At 41.0% G+C, this 16888-nt stretch overlaps 1 protein-coding gene across 1 annotated transcript in view; it reads left to right on the top strand.

The window, feature by feature from the left end:
* PCSK5 (proprotein convertase subtilisin/kexin type 5) overlaps window positions 1–15991 on the top strand; it is a 237051-nt gene extending 221060 nt beyond the window's left edge. Inside the window, 9 exon segments of the mRNA XM_009887718.1 lie at window positions 3728–3923; window positions 6184–6401; window positions 7467–7703; window positions 8209–8439; window positions 10041–10218; window positions 11415–11632; window positions 13117–13232; window positions 14833–15019; window positions 15588–15991. Of these exon segments, the coding sequence (XP_009886020.1) occupies window positions 3728–3923; window positions 6184–6401; window positions 7467–7703; window positions 8209–8439; window positions 10041–10218; window positions 11415–11632; window positions 13117–13232; window positions 14833–15019; window positions 15588–15991 (1985 nt within the window).
* The last annotated feature ends 897 nt before the right edge of the window (window positions 15992–16888 follow it).

Raw genomic sequence — 16888 nt, 5'->3', positions numbered from 1 at the left:
GTAGTCTCTCGAAAAAATCTTGTGACAGTGAATTTCTGCATCACAAAGGAGTAAGGAATGGTCACCAGCAAGTTACTTTGAGGATTATTCAGATAAGCAAACTGAAAATGCTTGTGTGCTATATCGTTAGGTACATCTAGAGGCTTGAGAGAGACTCAAACTGCCCCACTGTCTATACTCAGGGTCACGTAAGTGGACTAGAATCCTCTTGGAACAGCATGTTGTAACCTGAAATGTAGAAACTAGGTCTTCAACAGGAAAAAAAAGCCCTAGAAAGTGTGTCATCAAGAGACAGAAAAGATCTAAACTCACAGGACCTGCTATTGCAGAAAGCCTTACAAGATATCTGTATCCGCACACTTAAAAAGGCTAAGAAAAGCAGAACAAAATGCTTGTTCTCCTCAAGAAGGGTGAAACTTACAGACAAGCAAAACCAGTATTTTAAAATTACTTTGTAACTCTAGCTCTTCAGTCCCTAAACTACACAACTATTGTCTATATTGAAATATGTAACTTATACATAGACAGTGCAAAGTACAGAGCCTAATCAAGACATCTCCTTTCACCCTAAATGTTCGATGTATCTGACAACTGCCTCCCCAGCAGCAGGAACCTCATTGCAAAGAGCCCCTGTGTTGAGGCCCCAGTTATACTGCTGATACCAGAAGATGGGGCATTTAATTGCTGCTTGAGGTAGCACTGAACTCACTTCACACACTGACGTCTCCTTGTGTCTCTCCAGTCCTTCGTCAATACCTACCCCTGTGCTATTCTCCCACCCCTACAACTTCAGAAATTACTTAATAGTAAATCCCTCCCCATCCACCTCTTGGGCTCCTGATGCTTATACATCACTTCCACCTTTTCTTTTTCCACAAGCTAGGACTCTATACCTTCCTCACTTGTTCTTGTCTTTCCAAAGAGCTTTTCCAGAGGTTTCCATTTTTCCGCGCTCATGATTACCTGATACTATACACCTTAGGGTCAGCTACGGTCAATATGAAGTCACGAAGGTGACACAGCCTGTTCTGTTTAGCTGTGCTTGAGGTTTCACACCTCAAAATTCATTTTCAAGCATTTTCTCTCTCCAGAAGTCCTCTGTACCTTTGGAGTTGAAAAGGGTCTTCAGGTGGTACTTACCGAAATACTGTCCTGGTGCCACCTGTCTTGGTCCTTGCTAGGTCTCTATCTCACCGTGGCCACCAACGCTTCTGTCTACAAAAGCCAACACTACAGCTATTTGCTCTCTTGTGAGGTATACACAAGCATCTAACACTTTGTCAGTCAGTCTCAGACTGGGCAGATCCAATGTCCAGTCTGGACTCTCACAACCCACATTTACCCTGGCAGTGTGCAGCTTTCTTCTGCTACGTACATCATCCTCTCGATCCTATGGACTGTGCCTGGACCCTGCAAACACTCTTGGGCTCTTGTTCAGGGAGGGCAGAGGTGCTGTAGCTGGAAGGGTGGTGACGAGGAGAACTCTCCTAATCTCCTGCTGTATCTGCAGCTGCTTTATATTATGCCAGTTACCAACAGAAGTTGCAACACTACAGGCTTTCACTACCCTGTGCAGGTAGCATTCACAAGTAAATAACAATTAACCATGTCCTTGCTGTGTGCCCTGCTGTTAAGCAGACAAGTTTTGGTCTGCTGTGCTGTCCCTGGACCCTCCTGAGTTGTTCTTGCTCTGGCCAGGGGCAGCATATGGAGAGACTTTTAAGCACAGAGAGTTTTTCAGATGTTCTGAGCTGCTGGCAGAGTCAGACATGGATGTGGCATATTGTTATGGACTGTCTCCTAGCCACAGTTAATGTGAACCTAACTGCTTTCACTGAGATAGCTGTGGTTCAGCTCACTTAGCAGTACAGTTATAAATAATAATTATTAATATTTTTATTATTATTTCTCCTTCTTCTGTCCCTGTGCCATGTTACGCACATGCCTACTTTCCTACTGAGTATGTCTCTTCTTAATAAAACATCCACCATTTCCCCTTGCGGGAAAGGGGTCTATATAAGTCTCGTTTTCTCCTCTCTCCTCCTTTTACTCACTTTCATGACTTTCATTCGAAATGTCAACAATTTAAACTACATTGCCATAACAGGCAGAACAAAAAAGTGTAGTGATATGCTGCATGTGGCTAAAGAATATTGTCAGGCAGTCCATTGACTTATAGAAATCTTACATGTTTAACTGGCAAGATGAGCTGGATGTGCTAACCAAGGTGCAAAGCTCAATCTGCAGCCAGCTCCTGATTCATTCTTTGTTTTTCTATTTTCAGCAAAATCAGAAGACTACTGTCTTCTGTCTGCTGGCCCACAATTACTTTTTCATCAGACATCCATTTAACCATTGTTATACTTGCTTGGATCAAAATACAGAACCGCATGTTGGGACCTATCACGTTGCACACCAAACTTTCGCCGTATTAAGTATGACCCTCAAATCCCCATGTCATTTTGGAGCTTAGTAACACATTGAATAAAGTCTATGCATAGCATAACCAGTCAGTTTTCCACAGGCATAAAAACTCCATTTGAAACACATCAGACTCTTCCTTTTGGAGAGAAATGGCAGAAAACAGCTTTGGGGAGAACTATTTAACAGATTTTCTTTCCAAACACTCATTTCTCTCTCCTTCCTCCTCAGAGTTTTCTCCCTTAGTTACAGGGTAATGGTATTCTTCAACCAGCTAGTACAAACTTTCCATGAAGATACCTCACTACACCAAGTCCTCCAAATATACGTACTTTCTAGCTCTTCCTGTTTGTAATCTATCAGGATTACAGGTCTGGATTTTGTTTTGGAGCACTACATTGCAACTAACATTGTTAAGCTAGGTTATTGTTCTCATGTGCAATGAGCAGTCCAGAACAGTGCCTCAGTGAATCTCAGGATAACATTTATGTTTTCCTTTATTACAACTCTTCACTTACCATTTAAGAGAGAGGAGTTGAACACAATCATCAAGTTCTTCAACTTTGTGAATTCCAAAGATTCACAAAGGTACATTTTCGAAACAGCTTAGAAAAAGCCATAGGCAATGACCCTGTTAAAGGGAGGGGAAATTAACAAAAACAGTCTGGAAGGCAGTAAAAAATTGAATGTTTTATCCTTTCATCCCAGCTGCAAAACAAATATTTCAGTCCTGTGACCCTTCATGTAGAACCTGTGAGAAATCTCCTGACATATGTACTTCATGCCCAGAAGGTAAGAGACTTCAGCTTCTTTAGGTAAGTTTTGCAAGAGTCTAGAATATTCTGTATCCTACACACTTCCATTTCCGTCAATAGTCACTAGAAAGTTCTTTGACAGCTTAAAGCATAGGCAGGTAATCAGATAATCACCAGACGAAGTCAGGTTATCAGCTAGGAATTAAGAACAAGCCCTTGGCAATACAGCTAAAAAAAAATTGTTAGGTGGATGTTGCTTTTCTGTCTTTTCAATCAAAAGTTGTAGACATGATGCAGGAATTACTGAATAGGGATTTATTCAGGAAGATGTACTAGATAATCCCAATGATTCCTTCTAACCTTAAATGTCAGTGAAGGTTAAGCAAACTACTTTGGGAAATGGATTAAAGGATGTTTTATTCATGTTTTTAAGCATCAAAAAGTCATATTTTGAGGAAGTTAGAAGCTTTTTTTATAGTCATCCAAGGCAGAAATCTTTTAAATCTATTTCTAATTAGTGCCTTTCTCCACCTGCGTTGCTCTTTTGCTAGGAAAATTTCTTATCCACGATACCTGCATTTTTCCGTGCCCTCAAAAAACTTTTGGAAATGTTGCAAGTGGAAAGTGTGAGATGTGCATGGACGGCTGTGAGGTGTGCTCTGACTACTGGCACTGTCAGAAGTGTCAGGCTGAACAGGACCAGCTGCTCTTCCTCCACAAAGGCAGATGTTTACAGGAATGTCCTGAGTAAGTAACTCCTGTTGGATGCCTGCTCCTTATTTTCTCTCTGTGCTCCTTCTCTTTATATAAACCTTTCAAGTGAGCCCTTAATGTCCCTTAAGGTAGCCCTTAAGGTAGCCCCTAAGCTGCCAGAAACTACCACAAGGGAAAAGCCATTTTCAGCCGGCCTGAACAAACGGCATTATCTTTTGCTTAGAGAAAACATGAAAAATGAAAAGTGAAACTAGCTCTGAAATCCTATGATGGATGGAACAGCTCCCATTGACTTCATAGGACCATGGTACCTCAGGAAAGTTCTTTATGGCAACTGTAAATCAGCCTCTAGTCATTTTCCTAACATGTTCCTTCCTCAAAGTAGTACAGAGCAGGGGTGTAAAACTAGAAAGTGGCTGATCAGAGTCCTGATATGAAAATATTTTTTTTGTAATAAGCAGAATTCAAAAAGAAAGATTCCAATTTGACTGCAATGGATATTAGAACAGGCACTTGAGTAGATCAGGCTCTCCTCTTTCCATGCTTTTTTCATCAGCATTCATCATACGTACATACACACATGAAATCTGTGCTATGCACTATGAAGATCTTGCTTGGTTAACCCTTTTCTTTAGAAAAATGTGCAGGTCCTGCTTTTCTTAAGATCAGTACAAATTCTCTGGCATTGCTTTTCTGCTAACTTTGTCAAATAAGTCAATAAAGGCCTGTGGAACAGATTCTGATCATCAAATGTCAGAGTAAATGCAAAGTAATTGCACTAAATCCTACCCTTTTCCAGAAAAAAACTTTAATATCAGAGGTTGTGGCATACAAGCAAAGATAATGTTTTGGCATTAACACATTCCTTCTCAGTAGTCATTCCCCACAGTTATCCCACACAGGGTTAGTATAAGAAAATTAAACCTCTTCATATATTACTAGTCTTTTCAGCTGTTACTATTTCCCTTTTTTCCGAACTCCAGACTATAAATAATGCCTCCGTAGATATCATTAGACAAAGTCCACCAGAGTTAAACTCTGGTTTCAGCCTCTGAGGCAAAGTTCTTGAGGCATAACTACTCTCCACTGGAGCAGACAATTATGTAAGATTTTTTTTTAGTTGGTTTTTCATTTGGTTTTTTTTTGAGTTTTGGGACATGCTGTAGGGGATGGAAAGCGTTGACTTTGTGCACTGATAATTTCTGACAGAGGATTTTCAGAGATTGGGCTAGCTGACTACTCAAGACTGGACAAAAGAAGAAGACAGAACTGTGAGAAATAGATGGAGGACCATGACAAAGGTTAGGAGAAAAAAAAGATGAGAATATATGGCAGGCACAGCTCTTCTTATCTTTTCTCTAACCTTGTTCCAAATCCATCTCCTCAGCCTTTCTTTGGAAAGACCATCTCCAAGAAGGAAAGAAAAAGCACCCTTCTAAGGAAAGAACTAGATTGTTAACATGAAGCACCTGTTCTGGGACTGCTTTCTATGTCAACTTCTTCCTTAGTTTTCATCAATGGCTGTACACATATGGATTAGCAACCACCTCAAAATCTGGACTTGCTTTTCCTTTAAACTTCTAACATCTTGGTCTTGAGAGTGTAGGCAGATTGGATTGCATCCAACCTCTCCTTTTATCCCTCTTCTCCTGAAATGTAGGTGCAATTTTTTGCTGTATTTTGTTTATGAGTAATAGTCCCAACTGTGGCTGTCTACCATTGCTCTCACACCACAGATACCAGTAAAACATGCTCCCTCTTCACTATCTCTACCTTGCTGTCACTAAACTACTTAAGCATCTGGTTTTGCTGGGTTTTTTAAATCCAAGCCCTCCTTATGCTTCCCTGCCTTCACAACTCCAGAGTTTCCTCTTCTCTTTCTACCCTCTAGGACCACTGAGGTTATATTTCTCTGTCTTTCCCTGATACCACCTGTGCAAGACTAGAGATTGCATCTTTCTTTTCCCAAATATTATAGATCTTCCTATCTATCCCCCTTCCTAAGGGGAAAATCAAGACATGAGCAAGAAAGGTCCAACATCCCTTAGAGACTAGGTACAAGATGAAAGGAAGGCCAGACTCCCTTCATAGCACTGACCATGCACATTTGTTGCTCACAGGCAGAGAGGATGTAAGTGGAGGATGGACAACAAATTGTGTGAGGAACCTGTTTGATTCATTGAAATGTGTATGCTGGGAAAGTCTCATATATTCTCATAATTCTTATAGCCTGGGCTGTTTGATAACTATACATTGACTGGCAGTTTGCTTTGTGTTTGTTTTCATTCAACAGGGGGTATTTTAATGATTCTGAGACTTGCAAGGAATGCAGTGAATCCTGTAAGACATGCATGGGAAGTGCATCCAAATGCCTGTCCTGTAAAAGTTCTTTGCTTCTGGAACACGGGGAATGTAAAACTACCTGTTCAGAGAAGCATTTTGCCTCTGAAGGAATCTGCAAACACTGCCCTGAAATGTGTCAGGAATGCATTCACAACGAAATATGCAAAGGTATTATAAAGAACTGGTCTTGACTTGGCTAAAATCCACCTGACTCTGTCTAGAGACAGACTGACAGAAACACAGATCTGAATTCTGTAATGAGCAAAAATAATAAAAAAAAAAAGATATGTATATATCATTGCTAAACTCTAAGATATTTTCATTGCTAACCTCTAAGATATTTTCACTGCTAACCTCTAAGATAGAGGCTAAGCAATCAGCGCTTTGTGATAAGACTCAGTTTAAACCATTAATCTGTAAAGATTTCACATTGCTTTGCCTGTTCCTGTTAACCTTTGGAGATTCCTACGGGTTTGATTCTATTTCTGACCTAGTGTATCCATGCCAGAACATTTGCATTCACCAATGTGAAATACAGAACGTTCCTTTCCTAGTCTGGTTGAACTTTACATGTGTTCACCATTTTTGCAAATGAATATTCATGGTAGAGAATGAAATCTCTGTAATGAAATGTATTAGGAAAGCCTTGGATATCCTGGTAAGTCTGAATGCCCCCATGAAGATTTCCAGGATAGTTAATGTTGAGCAAGCCATTCTAGAAACATAACCATGGATGAAAAAAAAAATCATGAACAAAACTATTGAAACAAATACTCATAGTAAAATTAGCAGCTGAATCCCAGCTTTATGCAAAGACAAACATTTAGGTCTATATATTCCAGCCAGACTCATATTTTAATAATAAACCAAACAAAACTTCAGATGTGGACATCCCTGATTTTGCAGAAAGTTCATAATGCAGATATAATATCTCAGCAGAAGTCTACTTTTATTCAATGGCAGCACAGTTTGGCAAAGCTGAACAGGTGACTTGGCCTCTCAGTCTCTTGGTGTAACACAGAAGATGCTATGGGAGCGTTGGGCCATTATGGGCAGTCTGGAGGGGCAAGAGTCGAAAAAGAAAGCATTACCTTCCCAAGCTGACCTCTTACATCCTGTTTTGACACGCACTGCAGGATTTATGGTTTCCTAGGATTTCTTCACTCACTCTTGACTCACAGAGGTCAGAATTCACTGCCCATTTGCTTACCTGTTGTTTGCTGTCCTCTCTAGAATGCATGGACGAGTTCTTCCTGCATGAGGGGAAGTGTGTGCAGGACTGCCCTTCTCACTTCTACGCTGAAGACAAGCACTGCTTTCCCTGCCATGCAGACTGCAAGGATTGTAATGGGCCGGACTCAGACGACTGCACTGCGTGCAGCATCTACTACTTTGTCCTCTACAGTGGTGTGTGTTTTGAGGAGTGCCCTGAAGGGACATACTATGAAAAAGCCACTGAAGACTGTCAAGGTTGGCAGCTGTTTTTTTTCCCCAGAACGGTATTGAGGTACAAGTGGGTCTCATTAAAATCTGCCCCAAAAGGGCCTGCATCTGCCAGCTAATGTCGCTATTAGCGTCCTGGAATCAGATGAGATAGCTAATGCAGAAAAGTAACAAGGCATAGCTTAGAACAGCAAAAATTGGAGAAAATCAGGAGGGAGGTAGCAAAGCTAGATGTGTTTAATATTATGGGCAACCACCCTGGTAAAGTGCTGAGCATTGCTGGAGACAGTAGCATTGAGAACCCATGCTCAGCAAAAGCAGTGCCCGTGCAAAAGGAAATCTAAGGATTATGCATTAACCTGCATTATGATTGAAAATAGCAAAATGTTTGACTACACAGAGGCAGAGCTATTGCTCTGTTTCCATCAGCCTCTCATCCTGAGATGATGGCTGCTCCTTGCAAAATTAAAGCTGAAATAATGATCTGAAATGCAATAAGAATGGTGACATTCCTACTGTTTGTCCATTTCAGCATGCAATAGGACATGCCAGACTTGTTCTTCTTCCACTGCCTGCCTTACTTGCAGAAATGGCCTGATGCTGAACCATGACGGGCTCTGTGTGGCATCTGGATACTGCTCTCACACTGAGTACTATGCTGAGAAAACTCAGACTTGCCAGTCTTGTCATAAGAAATGCCTCCACTGCTCAGGACCCACTGAACACCAGTGCCTTAGCTGCGCGAATAAACACTATCTTCTCAGTAAGTCTCTGGCTCCTGCCTCTATATTTTATTTTACACTGAAAGCATGAAATAGGCAAGTTTCCGTCACATTGATGAAACACCTAGGGCTGCTTCAGACAGTTTAAACATTGCAAAGTTGACCTGACAAGTCAATAACCTGTGCAGAGGTAATTACATCTGCAGGGCTACCTGGAAACTTTGTGAGACTGGGCTTGCCACTCCCTGGGCCAAAGCAGGACTTCTAAGTAGCAACAAACTCCATGGCTAAACAAAACTTGTATGTTTCATTTACTTGGTATGTACTGTTCCTGTTCTTTCCCACAAAGAACTTAAAGGGGCAAGAAGGACACCCCTAGCTTTTTAGCACAAAGAACTCTCATTTTCATGCTCGCTTGTTTAATTCCTGCAGAGATCTGATGAGCAAAGAAATACTTAAGCAGAGCTGTTAAAAAGTTGTTCATGGATCACTAGGTCAGTATCTAGTGGATGGCTGAGGTGCAAAACTACTGACTTTGGAGCAAAAGACTGTATTGTCTCAGAAAAAAGTTGGTAAAAAGTATAAAATCCCAGGACTTAAACTTTACTTCTTTGCATATTCTTTAAAAAGCAAACAAAATTTTTGACAATCATAGGGAGAAAAAAATTAGTACAATGATCTTTCATGCAGGAGAAATCTAGAGAGAGTTTGAATTAAAACTGAATGTGAGCTTTTTGATTCTAATTCTGATGCAGATTTTGCATTCTTACATTTCTGACGTCTTACATCAGACTTGTCTTTTTTATCAACGCACTCAGCTGCTTTGCACCATTACAATTGGTAAAGTTGATGGAAGTATATAAATAAACATCCTGGAGTGGAGAAAGAATTGCAAGACAAATAGGAATAAGAAGTGTCTTCCTTTGCCCAGTTGCAACCCAAGCAGCAAAACTATAAAGACAAGGTAGATAATGAGTAGCAGCTACTAATGAGTAATCAGTGCTCTCTTAGCTTGACGTGCTTGGGATTAGTTATACCAGCTGCACTTCTCATTCAATATTCCTATTCTAATGATCCTCTGAAACCTCAATGAAAAAGTGGGATGTACCTGGTACCTTTGGCAGCATTACAGGCATTTATTCCCATAACATAAGGCAGCAGCCACAGACAGGGGTAAAGACCAATGAACAAATGTCATTAAATCTGAACTTTACCGTCAGATTCATCATACATACAGAATGCAGTGAGGTTGATGCTTAGAGTAAAACCTAAGGAAAATGTTGATGCAGACAGAAAGTCTTGTGATTACTGTTTCATTTTTTTGTGTATTCTGAAAGAAAACACAGCTGCTGTTCATTATTATGTATTACACATTTATATTTCCCAAAGATAAAATACTATCTGTTCTGAAGAGCCTGCTAACGTACATAAAGTGCAGAAATAAGGACTAATGAACTGACAAGACTTAGAAGAAACAAAAAATAATTACTGTAACCCAACATTCTCTTTTCTTGCTCTGGTACATGCTCTAACAGCATCTCCTGTTAGAGAATTTGTTCTAGCACAGCTAGAAGAGGTATGAGATGTTTTATAGCAGCAAATACTGAATATGATGTATTATTTTGCATTGTCATCCATGCAGATGCAACCTGTGTTGAAACGTGCCCGGATGGGTATTATATTGACAGCGATGAGGGACAATGTTCCCCATGCCACAGCGCCTGTGCCACTTGCACTGGAAAACATAGCTCGCAGTGCCTTTCCTGCAAACCGGGCTGGTACAGACAAGGAAAAGGATGTGTAAACCAGTGTCCAGCAGGGTAAGGTGCAAGATATTTATCTGAGAGCTACACACAGAGAGAGCTTTAAGCAATTATATCACTCTGCCCTAGTCTACTTCAGAGTGAAATAGAACTCAGTTCTACATTCAGGTGAAAAATTCTCATGTTGTCCCAGTACAGAGGTGGTGGAAAACCTCTCCTCATAGTAGAAAACTGTAAAGTTGGTGCCCAAATTGGGACCAGCTTGATGTGGTGTCGCTATTCTCACACTCCGAGGATGCTTCAAGGTTATGTTTGTAGAGAACAGTGTGAAGCAGAATAAATGTACCAAGTTATTTGCTAGACAGCTTGAGCACGTGAAGTGGTGAAATGTCCTTCAAGCACCCTTCCAGCCTCCATTTAACCAGAAGTTTGGATGATGTTACTTTTGTTTTGCATTGAGTGAATGTTTATAATGGGTCACAATAAAACCAACCATTAAAACACCTTTCAACTGAGGACTCAGAATTCTGGACAGCAACTTCATTAACATGAGTCCATTTAATTTCAAAATGTGAATTCAGTGTGCTCCTGTGAATATGCCCCAGAAATTCAAGTTTGGGAAGTGGACCTACAATTTCTGGTTCAGGTCCATTTCATTTGGCAGTACTGTACAATCAAGCTGGCTGTTAAGCTGAATTATCATCCCTTAAATTGCAAGTCTGTAATGACCACATCTCAACAAAACCACAGTGCAACAATTCTTTTTCCCTGGCAGCACAACCTAGTTGAACACTGTTCCTCTGCTGGCATTCTTTGGCTAAGCCTGTTTGTGCACTGAAAGGAAAATTTCTGAATTTTCATTTGACAGCAGGTCATCAGGAGCAGTGAGGAATTCAGTGCTTACCCAACATCTCCAGGATATCTCTGCAGGGCCAAAACAGAGTTGAGCTTTTCTGAGCCCTGCCTATTTATATACTTACTTTATGTCTGAATTCAACCTAGATTTTTAGAAAGCCTTGCTTTATACACCCTTAATTTACAGAGTCTTGCTTTATAGCTGAACTCCAATGGCCATGGGGAATTAAAGGAAATTAATTCTATTTCCACCGAGATTGCAAATGCTTACTGTGATCACATCAATATAACTTTTATACATTTATGCAATCAAAGTAAAAACTAACGATGAAGGATGTTTGAGGTTTCCTCTAACTGCAGGGCTTTATGCAAAGCCATGACTATCTGATCTGTTTCAGGTATTTTGCACAAAACTCCACTGGCTCATGTGAGAGGTGCCACAAGGGCTGTAAGGAGTGCATGGGGCCCCAACCCACAGACTGCCTTTTCTGTGACACGTATTTCTACCTGTTGCGCTCCAAGAACCAATGCGTTAGCTCTTGTCCTGAATATTACTACGAAAGCAAGGACAACAATGTCTGTGAAAGATGCCACCCTTCCTGCCGAACTTGTGAAGGTAAAAGCTCTGCTTTGACCAAAAAAAGGGTCATGAAAACACCTGCCAACTCTTTGATTTCTTTTTACTCTCTGCTCCAAGACTTGGAAACACTTCACAAAGACACGTACCACATAGAGTGCTACCAACCTGCTCATGACCTAAGGGGTCGCAGTGGGTGATGCAGATTTCGCCCAGGGCAGCAGCGCTTTCCCTGGCCCTGCGTGAGGTGCTGTGCTGGTTGCTCCATGCCACCACCTTACTTTCAGAGTATTGACTGATCAAGATCAAAGCAAGGATATGAATTCCTGCCAAGCTCCCCACAGGGCTGCCTCCAGCCACAGAGCGCAAGCGTGAAGGCAGCCGCTCACGGGGAGGGCTGGGAGCGAGTCCCACTGCCACATCAGTGAAGGGAAACAAACTGACAACGGTAATGAAGTTTCCATCAGTCAGCCAGGCCTCTCACAAAGATGCTCACCAACTTCAAAAAAAAAAGAAAAGGGGCTCTGGCGGTTAGAGCTAGGCCTCATTTCTCACACAACCACTGAAAAATGACTGAATAATATCTGCCTCTTTGAGCTGTCCTACCATGTGTTACTCTGTGAAAGCCATGGAACCTAAATTCAACCACACATTTTTACAGGGAAGAAGAGAAAATCAACAGCTAACAACACTTAATATAACAACAAGGCCATAAAGCATATCTGTAGGGTGAAAAGTAAAACAAAACAAAAGAGCAGTGATGTCTGCTGCTTTTAATATAGTTAAGTATTTTTCAAAGTTAACTTTGAGAGACCATCTGTTTTGTTCTGTGACACACTTATGTACTCAGTTTCTTCTTTTTCCTAATTCATCCAGTTCTGAAGCAAGCAACATTAATCCCCTTGGACCCATTTGGTGTCCTATTCTATCTGAAGAGCATCACATGATAGCTAACAGGTGTTACTGCAGCTTAGACCACACCACATCGTAACACAAAATTTTTTGGGGGTAGTGGATAAATTGGGTAGCACAGATGGTTAATTGCAACATAACAACATTTAAAGTTTTGGAAACAACTCTTAGAGTGAAGGCACCTTCAAGAACTATTAAAATGTAATTGTATAACAACATTATAAGAAGTAACAGAAATATTTTGGCTTGGATTTGGGACAGAAAGATAGCCATTTTAATTTACAGACTATTTCCATTGATTTTTCCTTTATTTGGGATCAATACTACAGGACAGATTTTCTGTCATAATTACATAGACACTAAGATAAAACACAAGCCAGTCCTGAACAGCAAACCTGTAGGTGTTCTGAAATGCATCTGCATTGCTGATATACGAGCAAAGAAGTATTGTGGTGTCTTGTTTCTTAAGAGCAGGAAGGCAAACCCTACACTGCTCAGAAAAATCACATCGTAAATTCAATTTCTTTGGTGGCAGTGGTCAGTATAATTTTTAAAGAAAGCTAGATAACAATTTTCCTGTTGTAATATTGTTGTTTTATTTGCCTTTCTAGGGAAGGGAGCATTCAGCTGCACATCTTGTGTATGGAGCTACAGTTTGTCAGGTGGAATGTGCAACTCAGACTGTTTTGTAGGTGAATACAAAGTCCAAGAGACACCAGGACAAGAGGTACCTATTTGTAGGCATTTTCTCCTGTGATTTGTACGCTGAACTTTAACTTCTGAACACAATACAAACAACACAGAATGCTCTTCTCTGAGTTTTCAAGGCCACTTATCTTTAAATAAGCTTACTTTTTTCTTCTCTTGGCAGAGGAAACGTTGTTTCTCTTTCTGGGGCTGTCTACTTATAGACTAGTCCTCTACCAGTAATTATAAAGGCACAACTTTGTCAACGATGATACCAAAGCCATGTGAACAAAATCAGCTGTATTAGTTATAGAGCTTTTTTTTCTTTTCTTCCAGTATAACTGAAATTTCCCCACGGATTTCTGCTGCTTTGTCTGTAAGAAATCACATTGCATTCCTGATTGACAGCTCTGCTGGCAGAAACCTCTAGTGGAGAGACAGGCTGAAGTTAACAGAGCTGTATATTTAGTAGAGTAGCACCACAATTAGGTTTGGGCCTGTGCCACAAGTCTGGGCACTCCAGCTTCCAGATTTCCACACCAATTGCCTTCCAAAGATGTTTATTCAAGAATCTAGCAGCAAGGCAAGCCAGCTGGCCTGAGGTGCTGCATACCCCGGAGTCTCTGGCCTGGAATATCCCCTCAGAAGTGCTGCTCTGTAACTCTGAGCCTGAGAAAACAGCCTAAGAGCTGGGGACCACAGAGAGGTCTGCAGTTCTTTGCAAGAGCTTTGACTCTAAGAAACTGGACCTCCCGCCATGACCCTCCCATCTTGCCCAGGTTCTTCAATTCAGGACAAGCAGCCTCGCAGGTCTGACAAGCAGGTTTGATAAAAGGTTATTGGAGTTTCCAGATCCTCACAGTGGGTATGGGGTCCTAGTCCCATAGCAGAAAAATAGTAATTTTTTCCAATAGACCAGGAACTGCGAACACTGGAAGCCCTGAATTACCTGATCTCAAAGCATTCTGCAAGGCAGGTGTGACAATGATGATCTCTGGTAGTCTTTGTACACAGAGGGTCCCAGGAACCAATCTGGAATTTGAGAAGTATATTTGAATCTAAGCTGTTTCTGTAAAGCAGAACTAACAGGATCTAATAAAAATCTGGCTTGCTAGAAAATTTCCAGCCAGCTTTATTCTTTATTTCTGCTCCTTCCCAAGTTAGAAAGGAAATTCATTCTCTCAGCTGCCTTTTCTTTTTTCCAGAATATTTCATGTTGCTCCTCCCATGCCAGTTACTTTTAATCATTCTCTTGAGTACACTTCTCAAAGGCCACTTTACCATCATTACTGCCAAAAAACCATAGATCTGCCAGTGTGGGACTAGCAAAACAAAAACACACTTTCTGGCCAAAGAGATTCAGATTCTAAATCTGAATGAATTTTAGCTTGCTGTCTAGCTAGGTGAGATCTCTAACTAAGCTCCCTCAACAGTTTCTCCCCTCTCCTTACAAGAAGATCACTGAGAACCCGGGAAATATGAACAAAATTTTAGTTTTCCTATTCCCCATGGTATTTTGCCACTGATACCTGCGGTGCCCAGAGGTGACCACCCAGAGAGTGAATGACAGGACAGAACTGCTGGATCAGGTCCAAAGAAACCCAAATGAAAGGTGCATTGCTTGTGTTCTGTGTTTGAAGGGGGACAAGTCCAAGTGTGACAAATGTGACAGCTCATGCACTGAGTGCAAAGGACCTGGTCCTCTCAACTGCACCGTCTGTCCAGCCAGCATGCAGCTCTACCTGGAGGAGAGCCGCTGCCTGCCCTGCTGCCATGGCTCTGATCTGGCAGGCACCCCGGAGTGCTGCGACTGCAGTGAAACCCAAGGTAGGAGCCTGCTGAAGGGCTTTATGTCTGACATTTGAAAATTAAAAAGGGGAATGGAGCAAAAACACGCTGCCAAGCTGCAGGCACACGGTGTGTTTCTACTGCTCCATCACCGGAGCAGGAAGGGCTTTACGCAAACAGCAGTGATCGCAACTGCTGCGGGACATGGCACCTTCTTTCACTCACAGCTGTTGTGTTAAATGGACAGGTATTTCATGAACCAGGTGGCTGGGAAGTGTTTGTTTCAATGGGCAGCCAGCTGAATCACTGTATTTTAAGCTCATCATGTCAAAATGCGTTTGCATGCCTGTTAGCTTTTCTGTTTCTTTCTGATTATTGCTAATCTCATAAAGAAGCACAGCTATCCCAGCAACCTCGCTTACATCTTTATACCATCACAGCTACAAAAACACACTTGTGGTACTTAAGAGTACTGTATTTAGTCAAACGCATGTGAAAATGTCAGTAGGCCTAAATGTTGTTCTGGTGGGTTTTTTTACAACAAATACCCCACCACCATATACACGTGCATGCGCTCATTTAGTGTTTTTTTTAACTGTTGCTGTAGATGACTGTGTATTACGGACCACTCTACCACCTGAGAGCAAAAGCAAAACTACTTTCTTTGTTATTACCTGCATTTTGCTTCTCCTTGTCATTGGAGCCATTGTATTCATCTGGAGAAAATCACGAGCCAAAACCCAGGCTGTCAGCAAAGGTGGGTATGAGAAGCTGGCAAACCACTCCAAAAGCCTTCCTTCCTACTTGAGCAACTACCACGACAGTCCCAGTTATCAGGAAGATCAAGTGATTGAGTATAGAGATCGAGATAATGATGATGATGATGAAGAAGATGACATTGTATATATGGGCCAGGATGGCACAGTCTATCGCAAATTTAGATACGGACTTTTGGAGGATGATGAGGAAGATGAGCTTGAATATGATGATGAAAGTTATTCATTTAGATAACTCTCTATTAATTTATGAATTTCCTGTTCTGTGGTTTTTCCTATTAAATTACAGCAATTTAGTAAAGTATGTTTAGTTACTTCTTAGCATGCTGAGCTCAAGATTTTAGCTAACAATTATTATGAGAGCAGAATGGTTTCTAAAAACATTTTTCCTAAAGCTTTACATAAATCCTCGCTAGGCTTTTAAATAGCACTCCAGATGTAGGCTGGCTAAGAGATTATGTTTGTGTGGAGAGTAAATCCTTTCCCAATATGTATTTGTGTGCATTATAACTAATACAAACTCTGCTTCAAACCATGCACGCACACTTACTGAGAACCTTGCCAATCACTAGTAGAAATATGCAGATACAGGCAAAGGGGGTGTATTTATCTACCTGACGAATGCCACTGGTATAGAGTGCCAGTAGTTTACTATTTTGTGATTATAGTTACTCAACAGTTCATAATAGAATAGGCAAGTTTGCTGACTTTACCCAGACTTTCTTCATTGCTATCATCTGGCACATCCATGTTCCTGGAAGCCAACACATTCCTCCCCTATAATCTTATAGCATACTTCCCAGTAAAATTGTGCATCTATGACATGATGTTTTACGATTTCTGATTGTGACTCTGCTCTAGGTAACTATATGATATTCACAGTTTGTATGAAACATAACTAAAATATTTCATATATCAACCTGTGATTAATCTTTATGTGGTGTTTGTCAAATAATCTTCCATTGTACACACTAACTTCTGGGTTTACTGCAAAGGGAAACACAGTCTACAAGCACACCTACAAAAAAAGGACTCCTTTCGTCTTTCTAACTACCTTCTCAGTGATTTAAACACAGAACATTTACTCAAGCAGCTTTTCAATTTCTGTTGTGAATGCCTGGGGATGTTCAGA

Source organism: Charadrius vociferus, unplaced genomic scaffold (assembly GCF_000708025.1).
Source record: "Charadrius vociferus isolate BGI_N301 unplaced genomic scaffold, ASM70802v2 scaffold286, whole genome shotgun sequence".
NCBI lineage: Eukaryota > Metazoa > Chordata > Aves > Charadriiformes > Charadriidae > Charadrius > Charadrius vociferus.
Note: the sequence above shows the minus strand (reverse complement) of the source record. Positions and strands in the feature narration are given on the sequence as shown.